At 39.7% G+C, this 24,126-nt stretch overlaps 1 protein-coding gene, 1 long non-coding RNA gene and 10 other non-coding genes across 12 annotated transcripts; 11 read left to right on the top strand and 1 right to left on the bottom strand.

The window, feature by feature from the left end:
* Positions 1 to 5,118: 5,118 nt before the first annotated feature.
* Positions 5,119 to 15,376, bottom strand: ZBTB37 (zinc finger and BTB domain containing 37). Its single transcript, XM_052654140.1, has 3 exons — positions 14,454 to 15,376; positions 11,799 to 11,898; positions 5,119 to 5,607 (listed from the first exon to the last, which is right to left on the bottom strand). The coding sequence occupies exons 1-3, from the start codon at positions 15,374 to 15,376 to the stop codon at positions 5,119 to 5,121; spliced, it is 1,512 nt and encodes a 503-aa protein (XP_052510100.1).
* A 2,207-nt stretch (positions 15,377 to 17,583) lies between these two features.
* LOC128061579 (uncharacterized) lies at positions 17,584 to 21,350 on the top strand. Its single transcript, XR_008200740.1, has 11 exons — positions 17,584 to 17,625; positions 18,146 to 18,198; positions 18,386 to 18,418; positions 18,620 to 18,661; positions 18,982 to 19,013; positions 19,324 to 19,368; positions 19,631 to 19,671; positions 19,951 to 20,003; positions 20,748 to 20,775; positions 20,958 to 20,987; positions 21,166 to 21,350. It is a non-coding gene; the product is annotated as an uncharacterized LOC128061579 (long non-coding RNA).
* Positions 17,821 to 17,900, top strand: LOC128061939 (small nucleolar RNA SNORD74). Its single transcript, XR_008200786.1, has one exon. It is a non-coding gene; the product is annotated as a small nucleolar RNA SNORD74 (small nucleolar RNA).
* Positions 18,252 to 18,314, top strand: LOC128061903 (small nucleolar RNA SNORD75). The gene has a single exon (XR_008200758.1). It is a non-coding gene; the product is annotated as a small nucleolar RNA SNORD75 (small nucleolar RNA).
* Positions 18,474 to 18,555, top strand: LOC128061932 (small nucleolar RNA SNORD24). Its single transcript, XR_008200781.1, has one exon. It is a non-coding gene; the product is annotated as a small nucleolar RNA SNORD24 (small nucleolar RNA).
* Positions 18,845 to 18,913, top strand: LOC128061900 (small nucleolar RNA SNORD77). Its single transcript, XR_008200755.1, has one exon. It is a non-coding gene; the product is annotated as a small nucleolar RNA SNORD77 (small nucleolar RNA).
* On the top strand, positions 19,191 to 19,252 carry LOC128061941 (small nucleolar RNA SNORD44). Its single transcript, XR_008200787.1, has one exon. It is a non-coding gene; the product is annotated as a small nucleolar RNA SNORD44 (small nucleolar RNA).
* On the top strand, positions 19,495 to 19,559 carry LOC128061902 (small nucleolar RNA SNORD78). Its single transcript, XR_008200757.1, has one exon. It is a non-coding gene; the product is annotated as a small nucleolar RNA SNORD78 (small nucleolar RNA).
* On the top strand, positions 19,804 to 19,884 carry LOC128061934 (small nucleolar RNA SNORD79). The gene has a single exon (XR_008200783.1). It is a non-coding gene; the product is annotated as a small nucleolar RNA SNORD79 (small nucleolar RNA).
* Positions 20,048 to 20,128, top strand: LOC128061942 (small nucleolar RNA snR60/Z15/Z230/Z193/J17). The gene has a single exon (XR_008200788.1). It is a non-coding gene; the product is annotated as a small nucleolar RNA snR60/Z15/Z230/Z193/J17 (small nucleolar RNA).
* On the top strand, positions 20,814 to 20,890 carry LOC128061938 (small nucleolar RNA SNORD47). The gene has a single exon (XR_008200785.1). It is a non-coding gene; the product is annotated as a small nucleolar RNA SNORD47 (small nucleolar RNA).
* Positions 21,021 to 21,097, top strand: LOC128061933 (small nucleolar RNA SNORD81). The gene has a single exon (XR_008200782.1). It is a non-coding gene; the product is annotated as a small nucleolar RNA SNORD81 (small nucleolar RNA).
* Positions 21,351 to 24,126: the final 2,776 nt, after the last annotated feature.

The raw sequence follows: 24,126 nt of genomic DNA, 5'->3' as shown, positions 1-24,126 counted from the left end.
AACTCACTGTATTGTATAAGCATGGTCTAGAACACTCTGCCCAGATAAATTTAACTCAGAAGTCCATGCACTGTTTACAAATGGGGAGCCATTATATTCTCCTCTTGTAAGGAATTATGTTTATTATCATCCTAACATTTTCCATTTACTTTTCCACATCTAGCATAAATAAACTAATTGAACAGTAAGAATGAACATTCACAAAGCAAATATATAATGTCCCAATATATATCGAGAATTACAAACAATAACAGAAATTGGAAGATAGTTCTAAAAAGAACTTTCAATCTTCAGATGTTTAAGTTTTAAAATATTTTTTTCTTTTTTTAAAAAAGGAAGATTTTGGCTTTTTACTACTCCACATAGAACAGAGTGAGTTTACTTGAGTAAATTAAAATGAAGATTTATAGTAAAGAAATGGATAGTTTCTAATCTAGAAAAACAGACTTTGGATAGAAATCAAACCACTTATTCTTAAGAGAAATTAATTTTAATACTAGAGAGAATAAACCCATTCTTGCCATCATCATCTGTTAACTTAGAGAAATGGCAAAATTTACTTATAAAAACATTACTTCTCTTCCCCAGTATTTTCTCTAAACATGATATTCATTTAACCTTACGTTATCATGCATGGGAGTCATTTTTAAATATTACTTTCTTAAATCTGTAATTACCATCCTCAACTAAATCTACCTTAAAGGCAAGGACAAATCATAGGCCTGCTCTAAATGCTTTAAAGCAATGGGATTCAAGAAGGAGCACAAATGAGACAAGCATCTAGAAAAAGATGGCAACTTCTTTCAAGAAACTGATACAAACTTAAAACCTCAACCAATCTGTTAAAAAGGCAAAATGGCAAGAGTGACAAATTGAGTGGGATGGCATAATTCTTTCAAATCTATTAATAATTCTGGACTTGGCAACCTTTTCTGTCAAGAGCCAGACAGCAGGCCATATGGTCTCTGTCAACTTTGCCATGACTGTACAAAGTAGCCATAATACCTAAATGAATAGGTGTGGCTCTCTTCCACTACCACTTTCTTTATACATAAAGGTGACCTCAGGATTTGGCTTGGGGACTGTGATTTGCTGAATCTTGATCTAATTCCTAAATCCTAGGGATACACTTTGCCCCCTTAGGGCATCCTCTCAAATGGAGGGATTTATCTGGCTTAATTGCTACTTGTTCTTTTTCTAAATCTCAGCAACCAAAATACTGAATGAATGAATACACAGATAAGGAGAACATCTGAGGAAGAGAAAAAACAACAAAAAAATCCACATGCCTGTTACAGCTGAAAAAATAAAAACTTCCAAGATTCCAATTCTTCCCTGATTAAATGCCTTTCCACTATGACTAAGACTTTTCATCTTTGTTCAAATTTAATTTCCTTTCTATTCCTCATTGCTTTCATTTCTTTAAATTAGATCTTTTAGTCAAACAAAATGTTGTTTCTACCAGTTAAAATAAAATTAATGTTAAGAAACAGTTAACTTTTGAAAGTTATTTCCTGACCAAAGACTATTCAGCTATTAAGGATGAAGTTTGCTATTTCACTCTTCTATCAAACCACTTCCAACCAAGGTCAGATTTCAACTATGAAGTTAGTAGGAAAATGGTTTATTTCTATTGTCATGCCATCTTTGGAAAACCCTGTTTCAATGATATAGAGGGAATTGGAAACACTAAAAAAAAAACAAAACCCAAAACTTCCTTTAACTGCTATCTCCCTTGTTTACCAATCTTTGTCCTTCAGGAACTAATTTATGCTTACATAGTCAAGACTAGCTTTGACCCTCTGGTATAATCAATAACTAGGGGGTAGTTTGCTACTCACAGAAAACGCAACTCTGTTCAGAGGTAAATACGGTTCTGAGTAAAGAGAGAACAAGTCATTAGAAAGAGCCTTCTGCCTAAAGTACAGTATTACTGTTTATGCCAATGCCGTATTTTAAACTGGTATCAGAATTCTGAGAGAAAATAAAAGGTACCTTTTAGAATGAAAGTAGATTAATGTCCTCTCTCTTCTTTTGCTAAGAATATTAGGTAGCTCCTTTGCTATTAAGGACTACTCAACAAATGAACAGTCCCAGTCTGCTGTTTCACGGCATTAGAGTATCTAACGATGATTTAGCTCTCATTGCTAATGCTGTTCCCTTCACAAGGTGACATGTGCAAGTTAAAATTTGGTAATGAGTGTTCAGCATTAGCTAAAAGTCCATGCAGTACATCCTTAAGAGAGGTATCCTCTGTGCACATACCTATAGAGCTATTCATTAATGTAGACAGAACACTAACTCCTATGTCCCTACAAGGATATTAGCTAAGAAATAAGACAATGTCACAGTGAATCTGGATAAGAATCTTGGATAGTTATTTAGAATATCTCTTCTAACTAAAATGAAGAAATTGTTTTCAGAAACTTAAATCTGTTCAGAAGTTAGGCTGGTTTGAGTTTTCATGAATTTCATGGCTCTGCACTAGGCCAATTAAGAGGAGAGAACCAGCAAACATGATTGTGCTGAAGTGGTCCTAGATGACCGAGAAGCACTCTATTCACAGTACAGACACAGCAAAAACCTGTTAGCAGTGAATAAAAAGGGAGGGGGGAACCATCAAACCCTCACAGCATTTCCACATCTATCTAACAGTTCCTAGTTCACTTAAAATGTCTGTTGCTCACCCTGGATGGAGTACTGACAAATGCTGAATTTCCCCTTCACAGAAATGACTGCACCTCACTTTTACAATTTGGTAATAGTTTTAAAAGCTCTATTTTCTCATATAACATCTAAAAAACTAACAAAGCAATACAGAACTTTCCAGCATACTTCTCAAAAGTAGGATGGACTTGTATTTTTTTGGTAGGCTTCAACAGTCCTTCTAAAGCAGCATATTCTGTACCTCTCACCTCCCGGCCTATTTAGTAATGGCAGAATCTGTCCACTGAAAACCTTGATTGCCAGCTAAAATGCTTCTTTAAAGATTTCAGTCTAATTTCAGCTCCACTTTTTCTATGCCACAGAGCAGTTGCTCCCTAAGATGGCCCGAGGCGGCAGTTTTCACCCTATCATGCTGTTGCGCAACTAAAGAGAATGCCAGTCTGTTTTCTGAAGACAAAATATGGCTTCAATATGACTTTTAAGGGTAGGCGCTAATCAAATGGTAGTAACATCATTACATTCCTATTAAAAGACTCATTCTGTTTTTCCACAAGAGAAAAATAACCATTCACTAGTGATATGGTACAGCTGTATGTATATATACAGGTCTCAGATTGCTTAAAAGTTATCCTCTGCATTCTAACTTCTGATCATCAAAGTAAGGCCATTCTTTCCTATTCACTTTTCCACATAACAAAGCATTCCCAGGAAGGGGGAACACCACTAATGTTCTCATGAATGGCTCACCACCATGATCAAACCCTCTCCCAAATCTCTTTTACAATCATCTATGCCCCTGTACCAAAACAATTTCTTAAACCACTATGTATTTAAATACTCTCTAAAAAATCAATGATCAGTTATGAGAAGCCAGAGAGTTTTCTCCTTTCTATTTGCACTGTGACTTGTAAGCACCTACTTGCCTGCATCCCTTAATGATCCTCCTTCATCCTCTGCATGCAAGACAGGGCATCTGAAGCTCTATGTTTGGTAAATTCTTACTGACTCTTGGTGCTGGATTAAGAATCTCAGAAATACCCAGAATTACCAAAAAGGTCCCTTGAAGTTTCAAAAAATCTTAGGAATGATTAAGTAACCAAACCTGATCAAAATCGATCCCCTTGATCAATTTATTGCAACATGATTGTGCATGATGTTTCCTGGTAATGCCCTGTAGTGTATTATTAAAAAGCAAAGCTCTTGGAGTCACCAGCAATTTGCTAATGGTTGGTTTATGAATTACTAGGTTTGCAGACGCAAGACATGGATTAGTGAGGTTCTTCTATTGGACTGAAAATATAAACTATCACATATGCAGGAGGAAATGGAATTGTGGTTGCGGTAAGAACCATAGTGTTGAATTTCTACAACCACAATATTGCAGAAAAAATGTTTAAAATGTCATATAAAAGTTATCAAATATGGAGACCTGTGAATTTAAAAATAGAATCCAGGCTCATTTCACTGTAAAGTGACATTTTTGATGTATAATATTGCTGTTATGTGAAACTAGGAGCCGAAGAGACTAGATGAAACTTTGGTAGTCAGCCTTACACGTTTATCCATCTGGACTAGAGCCATTTCTTAACACCCGAAGATATGCAAGCATTATGGCTTACAAATACTGATCAGGAAGCTGCAGTACAGCTGGCTCTGTGTTATTCGATATTCGGTAACTATGAAACAAAAACACTTCCTTCCCTTGCTCCCCTCTTCCTTGACACAACACTCAAGCCCCCAAATGCAGGAATACCTATTGTAAACACTTCGCTGCTCACTTCACTTCCAGGTGCCTAAAGTGCTTCAGATGCTGCTGCCCATTAGAATACTGCTCCAAGATGGCCACTTATGTGAAACAATCAGGCAAAGTATCCGGTGCCCTGCCTGGGCAAAGATTAAGTCTAACCTTTCAAAACAAAAAGAACTACCAGTATTTTTTTTTTTCCTTGAAATATGAAACTGCAAGTTCTGCCAGGGAAGGAAGAAGAGAAACTCCCCCTTATCATCACCATCATGATGACTTCCATCTCTTTTGTGGCTGGCTGGTTCCGATGACCAAGGCTCCTGCTTTGTGTTTTATACCTGGGCAAAGACAGCCACCAGGGTGATATGGACCAAAGTACAGTGTTCAAACATGACTGGTAGAGAAATGATCATTTATCACTGTTTTGTTAAAAAAACTTTTATAAAGTTAACAAACCAAGGCTGTTGATCCCTGAATTAGAAAGTTGATTTGCTTGATTATTTTCCAAGTGTGAGGTGGGAAGAAAGAGGGGAAGAGCCTCTAGTGCTTTTGTGTATGTTGCCGATGCTCTAGTTTGGCAACATCTTGGGAGCATCTTCTGATCTGGTGATGTGGCATTTCGTGAATCTAAGTACCAGTCCATGGCCCTGACGCTGGTTACTTATGGCCCAAAGGGGAAGAGGGTCTGCCCCCTTCCCCTCACTGTTTCAGTCTGGTCCAGTAGTGGACACAGAGCCCTGGGCAGTTTCCCCAGAAGCAACTGTCTCTTCTTGTGAAGGTGATTCTTCCTCGGCTTGTCCCCGAGATGTGACAGTTGTTTCAGGGGAGATGCTATGAGGCCCCTCCAGGGGTATACAGCCAGGGTGGTTTTTGCGAAAGTGCTGATTCAAGATGGCCTGAAAGGGGAAACTTTTTCCACAAACATGACAGTGAAAAGGCTTGTTGCCTGTGTGTTTGCGAATGTGGTATTCCAGCTGATCTTTCCGGGTATATTTCTTGCCACACATGCGGCAGACGAACGGTGTGATCCCCATGTGCAGGCGCATATGGCGGTCCAGGCTCCCCTTCTGGTTGAAAGATTTGGCACAGTAGATGCAGGTGAGACGGGGGTTGTACCGGAACCACCGCTCAGATACTTCCTGCTCTCGGAGATACTCCACATAGCCACTTACTCCCATCATTGCTGACTCTTCTACCTGTACCAGGTGAGGACAACAAGCAAGTGAAACTATGTAAGCATATACAGTAAAAGACATCAAATCATTTTTTACTTCTGTCTCTATGCTAAATGATTTTTAGCCGAGATCCAAACAGTGAATTACTCCCCAAAAGTAAAGATTTTAAGATAGGAATTTTTAGAACACTGAGGCTACTCTACTCTTATTACTATAAAAGAACACGACAAATGAGTTACTTTCTGGCTGAAAAACCTCACGCTTATTAACCTCCTGCTAAATTTTGAATTTACAGTGATAGGAGAATCTAAGCCCACTCTTACCATCCATTTGGACTCTAATTTGCAATCAGAATCTAGACAACCAGGTAGGTACTTTGGCAGTGTTGGTCCAATAGAACTTTCTGTGATGATGGAACTATTTGATAATCTGCACCATCTAATATAGTTGTCATCAAACACATGCGGCTATTATCATGCGTAATATGCTAGCGTGACTGAGGAACTGACGTTTTCATTTTAATTGCTTTCAATTAATTAAAATTTAAATAGCCATATGACATGGCTAATGGCTATTATATCTGACAGTACAGAATACACTATGGCAAGCACATTATAAATCATATTTTTGGCATTATCATTAATACCAAAATTTAACCCAGCAGTAACTAGCTTTATAAAAATGTATATAACTTGTAGATGACAGTATTCCTTTCTATCCCAAAATATTTTAGTACCACATCAACATATTTCCTTTATTCTAAAGACTGATCAAAGTTTAAGTGACCTCAGAGAAAATTAGCAAAAGAACTGGGAAACTAGGTTGAGATATGAATTTACTAACTTAGTTATTCCTTCCTATAACCTCTTCACAATTTGATATCCAGTAAGTATTTACCAACTGGCTATTGTCTACCAAATACAATGACAGGTACCACAGAGAAAGAAGTACAAGACCTGATTTCTGATTTTGCCTTCTGAACAGAAAGACAAAACTGAACAAAAAACAGACAAAACAAAGAGAAGTAAGGGGAATACATATTCCTAATGATGTTGCTAATTCACTCCAATCTCTCCTAATTTATAAAATGTCTCCCTACTAAGTTACATTTCTTGCATTGTGAAATAGAATTACTTAAGACATTCAAAAAAAGCAATTACTGTAAAAGCATTAAAACTCTGCTGTTGCTACTTAGATAATTACTGAAAAATAAATGCTTTCCTTTTCTGATTTAATTTTTAAATCTCACTTATTTACTTATGGCTGTGCTGGCTCTTCACTGCTGCGTGCAGGCTTTTTCTAGTTGTGCCGAGCAGTGGCTACTCTTCGTTGTGGTGTACAGGTTCTAGGCATATGGGCTTTAGTAGTTGTGGCACACAGGCTTAGTCTCTCCAAGGCATGTGGGATCTTCAGGGACCGGGAACTGAACCCATGTTCTCTGCATTGGCAGGCAGACTCTTAACTAATGGACCACTAGGGAAGTCCTTAATTTTTTTTTTTTAATGGAAGAGGAAATATATATAGTTTAAAACTTTTTATTAAGTTTTAGATACAACACTATATTGAATCCTCATCATCCAACAATGTCAACCCATGAGCAATTTTGTTTTTCCTTTACCTTCACCTATTTGTCTTTTTCACATTATTTTTTGAAGAAAATCTCAGGCATAATTTCATACATAAATATTCTATTTTTAAGAGACAAGGATTCTTTTCTTCTTAATGTAATTAAAATACCACTATCACACCTAAAAACATCCCAGTAATTCCTTAATATCAATTAAGTAAAATCTTAATTTTGTTTTACCTAATCTGAACATAATCTAAATAGTCAAAGTATTTAATATATGAAATAAGTCTTCCTCCTATCTGAAAGTTAGAAGGGAGAGGGAATACTATATTCTTTTGAATGAATAATTGAAAAATCTTGCATTTATAAATGCTTTGCATTGAAAATTCTGTATTAAAATATCACCATTCATAAGTTTCTGATTTATTTATCCTGATGACTTCTGAAGTCATTGTGTGTGTGTATATATATAAAACACATATATGTTTTATGTATAATGTTTTGAACAAAAATTATATACATATCCACAAATATATATAAGCATTTAAAGTATGTAGGAGGAAAACACATACATCTAGCAGAGGCAAAGTACCAGTGCAAAGAGGAGAAGATGTAAAAGCTGACTCTGGATTAACTGGAGAAAGATGAATCTAGCAATTAATCTTACACCCTTTTCCTGAACTTCTAAAAATGTATTTTATCTCCTTTCACATTTGTTAGCCAATAGTGCTCTTCAGTATTTCCAACAGAAGAGAGGTAGCTCTCAGCAGGTTTAGGAAGCAGTATGTAAAGAAAAGCATGGACTGGTAAGGCTTTAGAAGATTCTGATTTATTTCATCTAACATTTCTGCTCTAATTCACTGGATAATCAAAACTGAACTCACATAAAGAATGAGGGATTATCCCAATAAAAGGTCCTGGATGAGCACTGACAAAGCACAGAACAACTTCTCTGACGCTTAGTTTCCTCATCCATAAAATAAAAAAGTTAGCATATGTTTTGCCAATTCTATTATATTCTTATGAGAATCAAATATGATAACAGTATACCTTGAGATATCCCTGAAAGCCTCTGGTTATACTTTATAGCAATTTAAGGATGCTGGAACCTGGGTTTAAATCTGGGAACTTCCCTGGTGGTCCAGTGGATAAGACTCCATGCTTCCAGTGCAGGGGACCTGGGTTCGATCCCTGGTCAGTGAAGTAAGATCCCACATCCTGCAACTAAGCCTGCATGCTTCAGCTACTGGTCCTGCACACTCTAGAGCCACCACACCACAGTGAGAGAAGTCCACGCACCACAACGAAGACCCAGCGCAACCCTCATCCCCCCAAAAAGGAACAAGCAAACAGCAAATCTCCATCCTATTTATTATCTGATTTCAAACAAGTTATTTAACTATTCTGTGCATCAGCTTCTCCATTTGTAGAATGAATATAATAACAGCATCTACCTTGAGCAGATGCTATGAACACTGAATGAATTAATAAAGTACTTAGCATAACTCAATGTTAGCTATTATTAAACATTACAAAGTTTCCTAATACTATTCATAATCTTGAGGCTACCAATTTCCTAAAAAAACAAAAGGCCTAACTTTAAGGAAAATAGTGTCATAGCAGTACTGTCCACAAAAAGAAAGTAAATTTATTCTAGTTATCTATGTAAATTTATTCTAGTTATCTATCACGAACCATAATCAGAAAACTCACACATTATGATCAATTTCGCCTAAAAATTACTGCAATAAAGTTGCAATAAAAGAGCAAATAAATAAGCATAAAATGTAGATCGGTCCTTGTCATAGGCAACAATGTCTCTTTGGTAGTTTTATTCCTTTGAACTCTAAAAAGAAGCAAGGACAAAAACGGCTGCTACCTGGTTGTCTCTATCACAAAGAGCTGGATCAGGCTTCCCTGGTGGTCCAGTGGTTAAGAATCTGCCTGCCAATGCATGGGACACAGGTTTGATCCTGGTGTGGGAAGATTCCACATGCCTTGGAGCAACTAAGCCCTCATGCCACAACTACTGAGCCCACAGGCTGCAACTACTGAAGCCTGAGCGCCCTAGAGCCCAGGCTCCACAACAAGAGAAGCTATTGCAATGAGAGGCCCAAGCTCTGCAACTAGCAGGTAGTCTATGCTTGTCGCAACTAGAGAAAGCCCACGCACAATAATGAAGACCCAGTGCAGACATAAATAAATGAATAAAGAAAAAGTGGATCATTTCACTTTTCCCACTTGGCAATTCCCTAGTAGACTGTAAACTGTTTACACACAGGGACAATCCTACATTGCTGAATATGCTAGAACCTGACAGTCCTTGATATGTAGCTGGTGTTCAAGAACTGTTTTCTAAATGAATTATTCCATACGATGAATAAATTCCACATAAATGGATGCTTTCCATATTTTCTAAAATAAATACCCGTCTAGATTCTTGACAAGGGCTTCATAGCTGTCCACAATCCCAATCTTCAGTTACTAATCAGAGACTCAAAGAACTGAAGGGAATTCAAAAATCATCTGATTAGTTCTTAATTTTATTTAATGATCTCTAAAGCTGAGGACTTAATTTAGTAGCTGTCTCTTTATTAGGCCCCTATTCAGTAATTTTAGCTATTCAGAACTACTTAGAGGTAAAACGACTCCCATTTAGTGGCATCTGAGAAGACAACATGAGATACTAAGAAGATCAGAAAATGTGGGCTTTGCTACCAAGAAGATTTCAGTTTAGGAGACAAATTAATGTAAATCAGAAAAGAATCATTTACAAGAGTCAGTAGAGAATTAGGAAAAAATTATACGGTGCCACGTGTAAATGCTATAGTGGTTTAAGAAGGGGAGATCAAAGGGGATAGTTAGGACAGATGGAACTAGGAGTCGGGCCTTGCATGGACACAGACGCCTGAGTGAGTATCCCTGACTCAAGAGGCAGAGACAGAAATTTGATGAGGCACAGAATCTGTCTGTTTGGGATGGTTAATGCTGATGAATGATAGGAAAAGCCAGGTTTGGAAGATTATAAATCACTTAGAAAATCAGACCAAGTATTTTAACCTTCTTGTGAAAGAAAAAGGAAAAACACAATGTTTAGAATAAAGGAGTGACCTCAGTAGTCTTTTCCAGTCAAATCACTTATAATCAAGAAGCTCTTCAAGCCTATCAAAATTTATTCTTACTATAATGTAAGTCATGTCCTGTTTTGGTTCTCTGTGGTGAGAAAACAATAACTGGTGAGTAGACTCACCATAATAAACTTTCATGCATGTCAAGGCATATATTAAACTCATCTCTTAATATCAATTCCAGACAATACTACTTATCTTCTATTTCTTTACAACCTGTACCTTCTGTTTCAGTCTGGTAAATACCCTGGTAGAATTCCAAGTTTTATTCCTATCCTATTCACATATGGAATAAATTATCTCTTTCTAATTACTTTAAAAACCACACTTAAACTCTCCTGAATAACACTTTCCTTAAGCGGATATTGATTCCTGTAACTGCATTTTAAGCACTCCTATTCCCACAACACCATTACTTAAGTCTATATAGTCTTATCTGTAGGTGTTTTGTGTATTTGTTAGTCTGTCTTATGCCCACCTTAAATTGTAAGGTCTGTCTCACTGCTGTATTTATTTTTACAATAGTTTTGGTCACATAATCAACATATTTTATTGGAGAGATGAGGAGAAAAAGAGCCCTAATAATATGAGTAAATTTACTTTTCCTTCAAGTTTGTAAACACTTTTTCTCACACCTTACTAAAACTGAAAAATTCTTTAATGGTTACAATTCCTTTTCTGGTACCAAACAGCATGATAATATACACATAGATACAGTTGATAACAATGTCTTCCTACTGTTACTACACTATATACATAATAAACATCCAATGGTTTAGACAAAAATTTTAAAAGATACTATCAATATTGTGCAGAAGATAAAAAATTAGCTATGCAATTTCAATCTACCAGTGTTTCCTTTTAAAGGGCCACAGTGTTTATAATTTATTGTGTTCTACTTGGTGAGTTCACTAACTTTTTAAAAACCAATCTTCAATGATAGACACCTGTGAGAAAATATGAACAAAAATATCATACATACATACTTATACTATTTGCTAAGGAGTCACAAATTAAAGACATCATTTCTATCCTCTCTAAAAACATTTTAGTCTAACAAGACATTTAGGAAGAAAATAAATGAAAGGATATAAACATACTAAAAAGCAAGCAGGATATAAAAATGCATAAGCAATTTGTTTACAAATACACAATACATATAAACTAGTAAATATGCAGTCTTATAACCACATATGTACAAAATCAAACTTTCTCCATCCCAGGTCCTAAATTACCTGCATGAAGTTTTCAGAGGTTATTTTTATTACTCTTAGGACTACAGACTGGCTCTTATAATCAGGAAAGAGTTCCACAATCTTATCCTTTTCTACTTCCCAAACTCTGCTGACACCAAAAGTGCATTTCCTGCATGCTCACAAGCAAAAATAAAGAGAAAAGTAATCAAATGCAGCATTTATTTAACAAAACATCTTTCCTTTCTTATTCATTATACTATGTTCACACATGGTGGCAATTTCTTCAACCACCGCAGCAATCTCAAATGCACTACATACCTGGGAAGTAGGTTGCTTAGGTTCATCCATTCTCCCAGGAGACTCACTTCTGGCTCTGTGTCTCTCCGTCAAGGGAACAACACTGCCGGAGGGGCTAAATCTGTTGGAAGAGGAGCAAAAGGCGACTAACAGGAAAGCAGTGTCAAGGAGCTTAAAAACTGCTGATGTCTGCCTCCTTTATAGTCTAGGAAGGGGGAACAAATCGAACAACAGATTTCTAAGAAGTCCTTTCATGGAGTCAATATAGAATCATATATGCAATAAGAAGGCTTCTCAGGTGGCGCCAGTGGTAAAGAACCTGACTGCCAATGCAGGACACACAGGATACACAGGTTTGATCCCTAGGTCAGGAGGACCCCTCCAGGATTGCATGGCAACCCACTCCACTATTCTTGCCTGGAGAATCCCATTGACAGAGGAGCCTGGTACAGTCCATGGGGTCATACAGAGTTGGACATGACTGAAGCGACTTAGCACGCCCACACGAAATAAGAAAAGTTTGCCCTACTAAATTTTTAAGAAATAAAAAATGACATAGCTGAGAGACCATATGATCTGGTGAAGCTAAGGCTAAATATAAGCTTCTATCCTTATGTTAAGTACTAGAAAACCAAAAAGGAATAAATTAAAACTAGGTCTTTTGTTTCTTCTATGTAAATTTTAGGTTTTTGGTTAATCCTTTCCCAAGGTCCCATGATAATTTGCTATATATTTCAGGTTGTTGATACAGACCGTAGAGATCAAAAACCTCTGTCTTTAGAGCTATTTAGTTCCTGATACAGTTCTAACAAGGGGGACAACAATGCTCATACAGGTGACAGTAAGCATTAGGCTCAAGAATATTTTAACTATTAAGGACAGAAGAAGGAAAATACTCAAACCAAGACCAACTGAAGTAGATACAATATATACACTCTGAATTTATGACACATTTCTCTCTCAAGACCAGATGCAAACCAAAGGAATAGCTTCTTTAGTTACCATTGTTCATGCACTCAATTTTAAACTTTTAAGAAAGGAAAAGAATATTACCAATCTAAACCTGCTTATTTAACTTATATACAGAGTACATCATGAGAAACGCTGGACTGGAAGAAACACAAGCTGGAATCAAGACTGCCGGGAGAAATATCAATAACCTCAGAGATGCAGATGACACCACCCTTATGGCAGAAAGTGAAGAGGAGCTAAAAAGCCTCTTGATGAAAGTGAAAGAGGAGAATGAAAAAGTTGGCTTAAAGCTCAACATTCAGAAAAAGAAGATCATGGCATCCGGTCCCATCACTTCATGGGAAATAGATGGGGAAACAGTGGAAACAGAGTCAGACTTTGTTTTTTTGGGCTCCAAAATCATCGCAGCCATGAAATTAAAAGACACTTACTCCTTGGAAGAAAAATTATGACCAACCTAGATAGCATATTCAAAAGCAGAGACATTACTTTGCCGACTAAGGTCCATCTAGTCAAGGCTATGGTTTTTCCTGTGATCATGTATGGATGTGAGAGTTGGATTGTGAAGAAGGGTGAGCACCGAAGAATTGATGCTTTTGAACTGTGGTGTTGGAGAAGACTCTTGAGAGTCCATTGGACTGCACGGAGATCCAACCAGTCCATTCTGAAGATTAACCCTGGGATTTCTTTAGAAGGAATGATGCTAAAGCTGAAGCTCCAGTACTTTGGCCACCTCGTGCGAAGAGTTGACTCATTGGAAAAGACTCTGATGCTGGGAGGGATTGGGCGCAGGAGGAGAAGGGGACAACCGAGGATGAGATGGCTGGATGGCATCATGGACTCGATGGACGTGAGTCTGAGTGAACTCCGGGAGATGATGATGGACAGGGAGGCCTGGCGTGCTGCGATTCATGGGGTCGCAAAGAGTTGGACACGACTGAGCGACTGAACTGAACTGAACTGAAAGTTGGTAATACTTTTCTCTTTAAGACTTTCTTTCAACTTAGATTAAAATTATTATTTCCCCCAAAAGAAACAATGGCAATGTATTAGAAAAAAAAAAGTAAGGCATAGTGCATAGTAGCACTGGTGAAAAAATGAAACTCTCAGGTTTATGGTAGCAGCTGTCATCAATGAAAGAAAACGGAAAAGATATAGTCAAATGACAAGTGAAAAAAAGGAATGAAAAACACTCAAAAAGCTTTTCTTTGGAATTACTGTGATTACACTAAAAAGAACCATCACTGCTAGTACCATACTTCCTCAAATTTGGTAGAAGGGGAGGCAAAGAAAGGTAAACTGCTACAAAGGAAAGTGAAACTCCCAGAGGCCACCTACCTGTGTGAGACCATACCAAGAAAGGGCAATGCTGTCAGATTCACAGCTGATGATCAGCTCTCTTCCTGGAATTCCGAAGAGGCCCTGGCAATTACTGATCCTAGTGTGACTGCAGATGCTATTCTGATTCATGAAGTGTCTAACTTTACCATAGTTCTCACAACACTGTGAACACTTCAGGAGTAGGAGCTTCCTGCTTTAAAAAAATTAGAATGCAAGTCTTTTGGCACACTTTCACTTTCCCCAACATAAACTTATTTTGACGAAGAACATCAAGTAAGGAAGATGCTCTTTGTGTCACACAGAGGGCCTGCTTTAGCTACGTCTACACAGTAAGCCACTAGATGGGCAAACAAACCAACTTACCTGTCAATCTCACTGCTTGTTGGCCTAGCCACCTTGGCTCCTGAAGATCCTAAAGTATAATTTTCCTGTCCTACAGAACCATGGCCTGTGGTGTCAATCACCATGGCCGTGACTTCCTCTGCACTACTCCCATCTTCTCCGGAAGGCTGATTCTCAGGCCCAAGCCACTCCTCTAGATTTTCCGTTTTGATGTGTACCGCTCCCAGGACTCTAACTTCATCGTCACTCCGGGCTCCTCGGTCTGCTACCCCTGTCTCCACGTACCACTGTCCTGCTCGGTTGATCCGAAGAATGGGTTCCCGGCTCTCTACATCAGAACTCTGTTCAATTATCTGCGGGCTGGTGGACTCCTCGGGAGGACTGAGCTCCCGGATATCCAGGACAGCACTCACCTGACCTCGCCGGTTTCCCTTGGGGGTATTATGTCGGGGGCTGAGGGAGCGGTTTAGATTTGGTGTAACTCTGTGAGACTCCGGAGGTCCCTCTGCATGCTTGGTCCTCGTTTGACTTAATTCGGCTTCAACCTCAGCCACGTTAATTTTGAAATGAATGCCCTCCAGGATCTGGGTACATTTGTCTATAATGTGCTGCATCTGCAGAAAACTGGCAGCGGTCAGGTAGCTGATGATATCTGCCAGTTGCAGGCATATCCGCCCCGTGTAACAGAAAGAAAGGAGCTGTTCAAAAACAGAAGGGTTCTTGATGACTGAAATGGAGACAGTACTCATCTCATTCAAGGACATATGATCCCGGAAGTAGGGGGAGCTGGCAGCCAGGACCACTTTGTGAGCCCGAAAAGCTTGTCCTTGCACGTTGACCACGATGTCACAGAGACGGCCCTGCATGCGCAGCTGGTTCAGATGGCTCAGGACAGAGTTGCTGAAGTCAGGGATCTCCAGTTGTATGTTCCCACTTTTCTCCATGGTCGTGCCTGAGGGTGTAGGCAGGCATTCAACCCTGCTGCGAGAGAAAACCGAACCCTCATCAGTAATTATAACCACTCCTTTCCAATTCAAACCTATTTTAAAATATTATTCAGTGAAATTTCAAAATCTCCAAGTAGATTAAGATACCTTCCATATGTTTAAATATGGAAAAGAAATATCAACAGGTTTAGTAGGTTAGGTTTCAAAGCAAGATAGCATTACAACCAAAAAGATTGTTAGACTTCTAAAAATTCAAGTTATGCCCATACTTTCCTTATTAACAAACTATGTAACATCAAAACTGAAGTTCAACAGAATAGAGGGGGTAAAAGAAAACCAGTGCGACACTTTTTATTTTCTAAATGTTGATCATAATGTATTTGCATACAATATAACAAAGCAGCTTTCTGAATAAATTTAATTATACACAGGTGGGCGATCAAATACCCCTCTGAACATTTTACTACATGCTGCATGAATCAGCGTTTACTATTTTACCAAGTGACCAATATCCCAGATAAACCATTATTTCTAAGTTGAAGAGTTATGCCCACACAAAAAGACTTTGGGTTTAGCACTTGGAGGCAAACTCTAGGTTAGGAAAAACTCCAAGTTTTGTCAGCACGAAAATTCAGATTACTTGAAGTTCACCCTCAGGATTAGGAAAGGGTAAATAAAGCTGCCTCTATCTAAATCCAAAGTTGGAATTTTCAGGGTGGCAATGATACTTTGATTCTAAAGTTTAGTTGCCCAAAGCTAGTGAAAAACAGAATTTACCAAGTATGGCCAATATTTTTACTTCAAAAGATTTTTTAAAAAACATCTAAACCAGTAGGTCTGTAACTGCATCCAATAAATCTTCACCGGTTGGGAGTAGTTTGTATAAGTCCCATTAGAAAGACACTGACTTGAGCACACGTAGTTACCTAAGATCTGAAAGTTATCCTGACAAGCTCACAGTATTGCCCGAAATTACAACACACTTATCAGTAATAGGGAAGTGTATACACTGCGTTCAAGAACCAACTTTAGCCAATCTGACCTTTTTCCAAAGCGTTTTTGTTTGTTTTGAAACTTTTAATCCAATAAGAGCCTCTGTCGATGCCATCATGAATTCAGATGTTTATTTTGGAGCCTACACCAGCGCCTTTTTTTGTTTGTTCTTTCCGGCAATTCCCCAGTGAGGAGGAAGCCCCTGGAGTAAGGTCTTTTTCTACCGTCGGCACTGGAGGGGTGAGAGCTGCAAGAGGGAGAATCGGGAACGGCATGGGGTTGGCCACTCCGGTACTCAAGTGGCTTTAGTCCGCGGTGGGAAGCGTGGGGAACGGAGAACAGGCAGAGGGGCGAAATGTCACTGAGGTGCGGGGGCGGAGAGAAGAGGAAGGCGAGCGGATCGGGAGCGAGCAATCAGGTGAGGGTAGAGGACCGGGAAGGGGGCGGCGCCCCGGGACCCGGTCCAGGCGGCAGGCGTAAGCGGGCGGGGAGCTGCCCAGAGGTGGGTGTGTGTATCTGGGTGTGTCGGGCTGCCGTGGGGGAGGGGGCCGCCCATCCCGGGGTCCTGAGGGAGGGGCCCACGAGGGGGCGGGTCCCGCAGCTCGATGCGGCCCGGGGCCAAGAGGGTGGAAGGTCTCCGGGTTCCTTGAGGCGGGATGGAGAGAAGTGGCTGAGCGCCCCAGGGGCAGGCTGCGGCGGAGACCGGGCGAGGCGGCCCCAGGGCAGGGCAGCGGGACTACCGTGTGGGGCCCGAGCCCAGTCAAGGAGCAGCACCTACCTCCGGGGGTGGAAATGGGCCGGAATGGGCCGGAACACCGTCCCGGAAGTGAAACCCCCCACCCCCTCCCCCGGAGCGGGCGACGTGCCGGAAGGAAATCACTCACCCTTATACCGCCCCCCTTCCCCCTCCCCCAGCGCTTTCCGTCCCTCGCGCCCCCTCCCCTCTCTTCCCCTCCTCCTCAGTCTGTAGGAGGGCGGGAATCCTGCGTCACGTGGGCAACTGTATCCCCGCCCACAATGGCGAAGTGAGGCGGGGCCGAAGGCGGGGCCGAGGGGCGGGCTTGGAGGACGGGACGGGGGTGCGGCTAGAAGAGGAGGAGACTGATACGGGGGGAGGAGCTGAAGCCGTCTCTGGCGGAGAGTGTGCGTCATGACGTCATGGCGCAGAATACTTATATACAGGCGCCTGGCCGCCATCTCGGTCTTTCGTGGCTGCGAGCTGGCTGTACCTCTGAGTTGTTCCTTGCTGCTAAGTAAGTACTTAGCTTGGGTCCTCCAGCCCTTAGCAATTGGGGTATCCTTAAGCTGGCTGGTATGCCTAGGCCACTTGCAGGCCATCTCAGGGCTCTCTTAAGATGAGATGGTGGAGGATTGCGAGTTGAGTGCGGGAACGATCTAGTTTATACTCTTGGTTATAGGGCCTAACTGCGGAAAAAACCGCAGCTCGTTTGCTCTGCCTCTGATGAAGCCTGTGTTGGTAGGGACATCTGAGAGTGTTGATGAATGCCAACGGCTCTGATGGCGGCGTAACCCGACTCACAGAGTGGGTCTTTGTTAATGACCTGGGAATGAACCTTCCTCGGTCTCCTGTTCTCGGGAAGGCCACGTGGTTCTTTAAATGGCGGCGTTTCGCATTGCACCATTTTTGTCATCGCTTAACCTTAATTTTGTGGGGTTCTCATGCAGTTATGGGTGTGTAAACGATTTGTGTACATGATATGTAAGTGACGAAAACTTATAACAAAATACATTTTTAAAATTACCTTTTTGTAGGAACCGTGGCAGGCATGACTCCAATGTGGATTTTGATGGCTTCTGTTGGGCAGGTAAGAAACTGCTGAATACAGTGGGAAGCGTGAAATTTTAGATGTGGTCTTTAAGCCTGTGATGGTTTACAGAGTAGTGGACAGAAGGGATTTCTGAAAATTTCTATTCTGAGGCTTAAATACTTGAGACAATGATTAGCTTAGCACCACAGGATATTTCATTGGATGCTCTTTTTCTGTTTTCTAGTTGAGTACCAGAAGGATGACAACTACTGCTGGGGTGAGTTACTGAAATTCCCTCACAAGGGAAAGTTAGGTTGAAAGTCCACTGAACGTGCCACAATGATGAGAGTTTATTTGCTACTCTTGACTGTGAGGATGACGAGAATTCTTACCACCATTATTCTAACTGAGGCACACGAAATGGCTGTTCAGAGAACACAGAAATTGCACCTACCTTGACATGAAACTTTCTTCCCAGGTCTTAAAGCTCAAGCTTGGTGCTGTGTCTATGAGCAGACAGGTGAGAAACCATTTTTTTATTATAATCCCTGTTTACTTACTACTACGAATTTTTTTCAAAAAGGGACTAGTGAGTGCCAGGCAGATGCTGGTGCTTATATTAGGAACTTTCTCTCTCTTCTTTTCAAATGATAATCTCTGCGTTCTTTTATTATAGTGAATACTAAGGAATCTGAAGAAACAGATACTGTGATGGTTGCATAGTTCAACAGATAGGAATCATGAAAGAGAAACCATTTTATCTGATGTATCTGAGTTAGTAAAACTTGCTGATAGAAGATGTAAACTACTACTACTAATCTAGTCTCTCTTTGTTTGTAGCCATTAAGCAGTCTTGACTGGAAGTTGAAGAGGTAAGTAAAATTTCTAGTGAACTAAACATTGGTGACTGGGCAAACACGACAGAATGCCACTGATGACTTTTTAGGGTTGCCTTCCAATGCACAGGAGGCAATCCTACCTTGAAATGCTTGAAAAGTATACGGAAAGCATTAAATAAAAGCCAGTTCCTTGTCCTTTCTTAAAAACAGCCTGTGTGATGATAAGCAAATGCTGACTGAATATGAAGGTCTTAATTAGCTCTATCTGATGTCAGGCATTTTTAAAATTTGTGGGGAGAAAATTTTTCTTTAGCTATTAGAAAACCACTCTTTTATTTCTTAGGTGAACTTGAATTCTTGACCTGTCCAAAGCAGTTGGCCTGACTTGGTGAGTATTAATGTCAAAAACATTGTTACAGAGACTGCTGATGAAGTTGAATGCTTAACTACCAAGCTAATCTGCCTGGTTTGTAAGTGCATGTTGAGCATGCTATGAAAAGGATGGAGAGGGTTTTTGTAATGATGTTGAGCAAATGTCTGACCTGAAATTAGCATGTTGACAAGTCTAACTCTGAAGAACCCTTTGACAAAATACTTACGAATTTAACATTAAGATTGATGTTTTAATGAAAAGGTCTTTTTCCTTACAGATGATGGCTGCATGTTTTGTTACGTGGCTGACTTCTTTGGGGTAAGACACGAAAACAGTGACTGCTGGCATTTGGGCCTATATTGTTTCTGAAATGTGCTGGTCCAAGTAGTTGATCTTTGATAGTGTTTTCTGATGTTGGACAGATCAATCTTACCTAATTACTAAGCAAGGTACTGTTAGTGATGATTTTTATAATAAAACAGATGGGAATCTCTCTGAAAAAGAATGAAGTTTTAAAAAACTGAAACAGTATCTTGAATCACTATCAATAGTATTTTGAAATCTTACTACTTATTAAAAGTAACTTAATTTCTGCAGGTGTGAAGAGAGATAGTGACTGCAATGCAAGGAATCAGGAGTTCTAACCAAAGGTATGGAAGTCTCAAGTTTGGTTTTTGTGTTTTGTGGTTTAAAGCCGATACAATGATGAAAACATAGTTCAGCAGACTAACAGTGATGAGCAAATATTGTCTTTCGCTCCTATCTGATGTATCTGGCTGCAATAATTCTGTTTTATACCATTGAAAGTGGAAATTAGTCAAATTAGTCTTTGTCTCACTGAAATGTTCAGGATTTGGATAAGGATAATGTAAATATTCTATACGGTTAATTTCAGGATTAAGAGTGAACATTTTGATAAGAACAGGCTAAAACTGAGGAAATTTCCATGTCATAACTGTAGACACCACCAGAGTGAGTTACTCAGCTGATGTTTGATAGTAACTTTTTAGAGCAGTTCAGGTTCCCAGCAAAATGGAACAGTAACTTCCTGTGTAGCATCCCCATCTCCCGATCAACATCTAGCATGAGATTGGCACTTCAAATTCTGAATCTAGGGCTACAGTCTGTGTGATCACAATGTCCATGTGATCACAACTGAGCATGCACACCACATACTGACTTACATTGGAGTTAAGGTATTGTGTACTCTGGGTTTGGCCAAATGTATCATGAGAAAGATTCACCTTGTCCAGAACAGACTCACTCACCTAGAATTTTTTTTTGAAAAATGTTAAAATGGGAGAAAGGGCAAATTTTTAAATGAAGATTTTAATGGCATCATACATATAAGGCCATGTTGTAAATGAAAGTCTTTATTGTTCATTTTCAATCAGGCAGATGTTTTGTCCTGAAGATTTCGAGGTAAGTTATTTTCTGGTATTTTTGATGAGTTATAAGGTAACCAGTGATGTGATGATTCTGCCAAATGAATAGAATGATATCAACCAAAAAACCGTTCCATTTTAATTCTGAGGTTACTTTAGCAACAGGTATCACATTTTTTTTTCATTTACTGTGATTTAACATGACCGTGTCTTTTTCAGGGCATTTATGATACCAGTCAGACGTAACAGGTAAGCCTTGAAAATAACTGTACTGCTTTGTTTAAGAATATGTGATGATCTCAGCCCAACTTGAACTCTCTCACTGATGACTTGATGATGTTCAAAGATCTGATATTCTGTGTATCCCAAATGGCATTAGAATTGAAACATGGAAAGGGGACTAAAAATGGCTTCTCTGTTCTTGCAGTCAGCCAGATGGATGCACATGGGATAGAAGAGCAAACAACTATTAATTGGCTGCTGCCCTGCAAAGCTGTTGGGATCCTAGTTTCCTGACAAGGGATCAAACCCGTGACTGCTACAGTGGAAGCTCAGCCCTAACCATTGGACTACCAGGAAATTCTCCAGCTTTCTATTTTAATAAATGTTTATAAATCATTCTGAAGTATGCTCATTTCAATTTCATAAGGTGTAGGTAGGAAAACGGGACACTTGGAATCAAGAAATCCCATGGCATGTTTTTTGAGATCTTCAAGGTAAATATTGCAGTTGTAACATCCTTTAGAAAATGGATACTGGTTTTGCAGATTTTGGGGGTGAGTGTGGTTCAAGTTAATGAGAAAGTTAGCCAGTGAGTTGCTAATTCCTAAATTACCAAGGAAACCATTAGCTCTGGCAACATCCAAAAGTGTAAGTACCTGCTAATCAAAGTTAAGCTTTATAATTTGGCACTCAAGTTTGTAGCAACATTAAGTTGGGGTTTTAAGTCTTGGTTGCTTGCCAAAACATTTAAGTTACCAATAGCTGAAATAGCCAAAAATTCAGTTGATATTAGGAAGCTTAGCAGTTTGGGATTTGTTCCTGTAAAAGGTTGACATTTCTTTTTGGCCACGCTGGTTGATCATTGTCCACCCAGGGATCAAACCTGGACCAGGACTGTGAACCTGAGTATCCTGAATTACATACAGATTCTTTACTGGCTGAGCCACCAGGGAAGCCTAAAGTTTCATTACCTAGCAGCAGTGTTAGGGGTTGACTATAGACACTCAGATTCAGTCCCCGAGTTGGGAAGATACCTTGGAGAAAGAAATGGCAACCAGCTCCAGTATTGCCAGGTGGGCTATGGTCCATGGGGTCACAAAGTTGGACAGGACTAAGTGCATATAGTTTTACAGTAGGCCCTATGTGGATTTTGAAACTTCCAGTTTTGAACATGTTTATTTCTTGGAACATTCTAAACCATGATAGTTTGAATTATGCTCAAATCTGGGCATAAAGATATTCAAGATGCAGAAAACTACATTGTAAAGCAATTATTCATTGTCCAGAAGGATCTTCCTTGTGGCCGAGACAACAAAGAATGCTCTTGCAGTTGGGAGATAAGGGTTCAATCCCTGGGTTGGGAAGATCCCCTGGAGAAGGGAATGGCAACCCACTCCAGTATTGCTTGTAAAATACCCATGGACAGGAGCTTGGCAGATCATGCTTGACAAGTCCATGGGGTCACAGACATGCCTGAAGGAGTAAGTTTAAAGCATGGTTATAACAATTACGTTCAACTCGCTCAGTCGTGTCTTGTAATGTGTAAGTGTCGTGACTTGTAATATGCCAAGCTCCTCCATCCATGCAATTTTCCACTGGGACGCTGGAGTCGGTTTCCTTAGCCATTGTTAGCTCTAATACTACTGAGAAAAACCCCTGGTGGTGGTGGTTTAGTCGATAAGTCGTGTTCGACTCTTGTGATCCCATGGACTGTGCCCACCAGGCTCCTCTGTCCATTGGATTCTCCAGGCAGGAATACTGGAGTGGGTTGTCATTTACTTCTCCAGGGGAGAGAAAAACCCCTAAGCAAATATAAAGGGTATTTTGGGCCAAGTTACTGAAACCTCGCTTACAGTTTACTAATAGCTTGTGTGCTTCAAAACCCTGGTTGTGTTATTTCCGACTTATGATCCCCTGGGTTTCAGCATAAGCCTTTTTTTGCCCTGACATGACAATGACTGAGGCAACATGGCATTGTATGAACCTTTGGGGACCTGGGGTGTGGTGTCTAGGCTACAGTAATTCTTTGGATTTAGGGAGTCATTTGTAACTCATTTTCAGGACAGACATCATTGTGGTCAGAATTAGGCTCTAAACCGAATTGTAAGTTACATTTAGAAAATAGGTATTGTACGTGGGATAAATGTAAAATTGTATTTTCTTAACTAACAAAGGGCATCTATAAATTACACTGAGAAAGGGTAGGCAGAGCTGGACACCTTTCTCATAAGAACTGCCAGCAAGGATTTTTCTGGCTCCAGAGTACATCCACAAATGGGAAGATTGGGTTAAAGGACAAACTAGGGAAAAGCTCCACCTCCCTGATAGCTCAGCTGGTAAAGAATCCGCCTGCAATGCGGGAGACTTGGGTTTGATCCCTGGGTTGGGAAGATCCCCTGAAGAAGGGAAAGGCTACCCACTCCAGTCTTCTGGCCTGGTGTGTGTATAGTCTACAGGGTTGCAAAGAGTGGACACGACTGAGCAACTTTCACTCAAAAGGCTCTGAAGCTAAAGGCAGGAGAAGGGGATGACAGGGTGAGACGGTTGGATGGCATTAACGACTCAATGGACATGAGTTTGAGCAAATTCAGGGAGCTGATGATGGACAGGGAAGCCTGGTGTGCTGCAGTCGATGGGGTTGCAGAGTTGGACACAACTGAGCAACTGAACAGCATCATGAAGGACATGTACACTCTTAGCCTACTGAACATCATAAATTAGACCTGGACAGATGATTACAGTATCACACTGCTTATGGCAATGTGAGAAAAATAGACTGGAATGTAAGAATATTTGGCATTTATAAATTGTAAATCAAAAGAATGTCAAAGCAAAAGTGAAGATAAAGTAGAAAAGAACAATCAAGACCTTATTCCCATTTTATAAGTCTTTATTTGTGTCAACAAAATGTGTAAAAAAATGAGTAAATTCCAGTGTTCACTTTTCTACATTTGAGGTTGCTTTAAGGTTAGTATTTTTAGTTATAATTGAGGAAAATTTATTCAGGGATTCATGATTATTTAAAAAAAAGAAATAAACAATAATGATTAGTGAGATTACTGTTTTCCTTTTTACCACAGATGTCAGTTTTGTTTAACCTAAAATTATAAAGTACATACTATTTTAGTATAAAATACCAGTATTCTGTTTCCAGGTGGATAATATT

Source organism: Budorcas taxicolor, chromosome 16 (genome assembly GCF_023091745.1).
Source record: "Budorcas taxicolor isolate Tak-1 chromosome 16, Takin1.1, whole genome shotgun sequence".
Classification (NCBI taxonomy): domain Eukaryota; kingdom Metazoa; phylum Chordata; class Mammalia; order Artiodactyla; family Bovidae; genus Budorcas; species Budorcas taxicolor.
The sequence above is the reverse complement of the archived record's forward strand: the minus strand, read 5'-3'. Positions and strand labels throughout refer to the sequence as shown.

Bases quoted from the DNA above. Each gene is read 5' to 3' on its own strand.
- ZBTB37 (XM_052654140.1), bottom strand. From the start codon at position 15,376: ATGGAGAAAAGTGGGAACATACAACTGGAGATCCCTGACTTCAGCAAC. The intron at 11,899-14,453 runs GTAAGTTGGTTT...CTCTTCCAACAG, and splicing joins ACAAGCAGTGAGATTGACAG to ATTTAGCCCCTCCGGCAGTG. The intron at 5,608-11,798 runs GTATGTAGTGCA...CACCTGGTACAG, and splicing joins CTAAGCAACCTACTTCCCAG to GTAGAAGAGTCAGCAATGAT.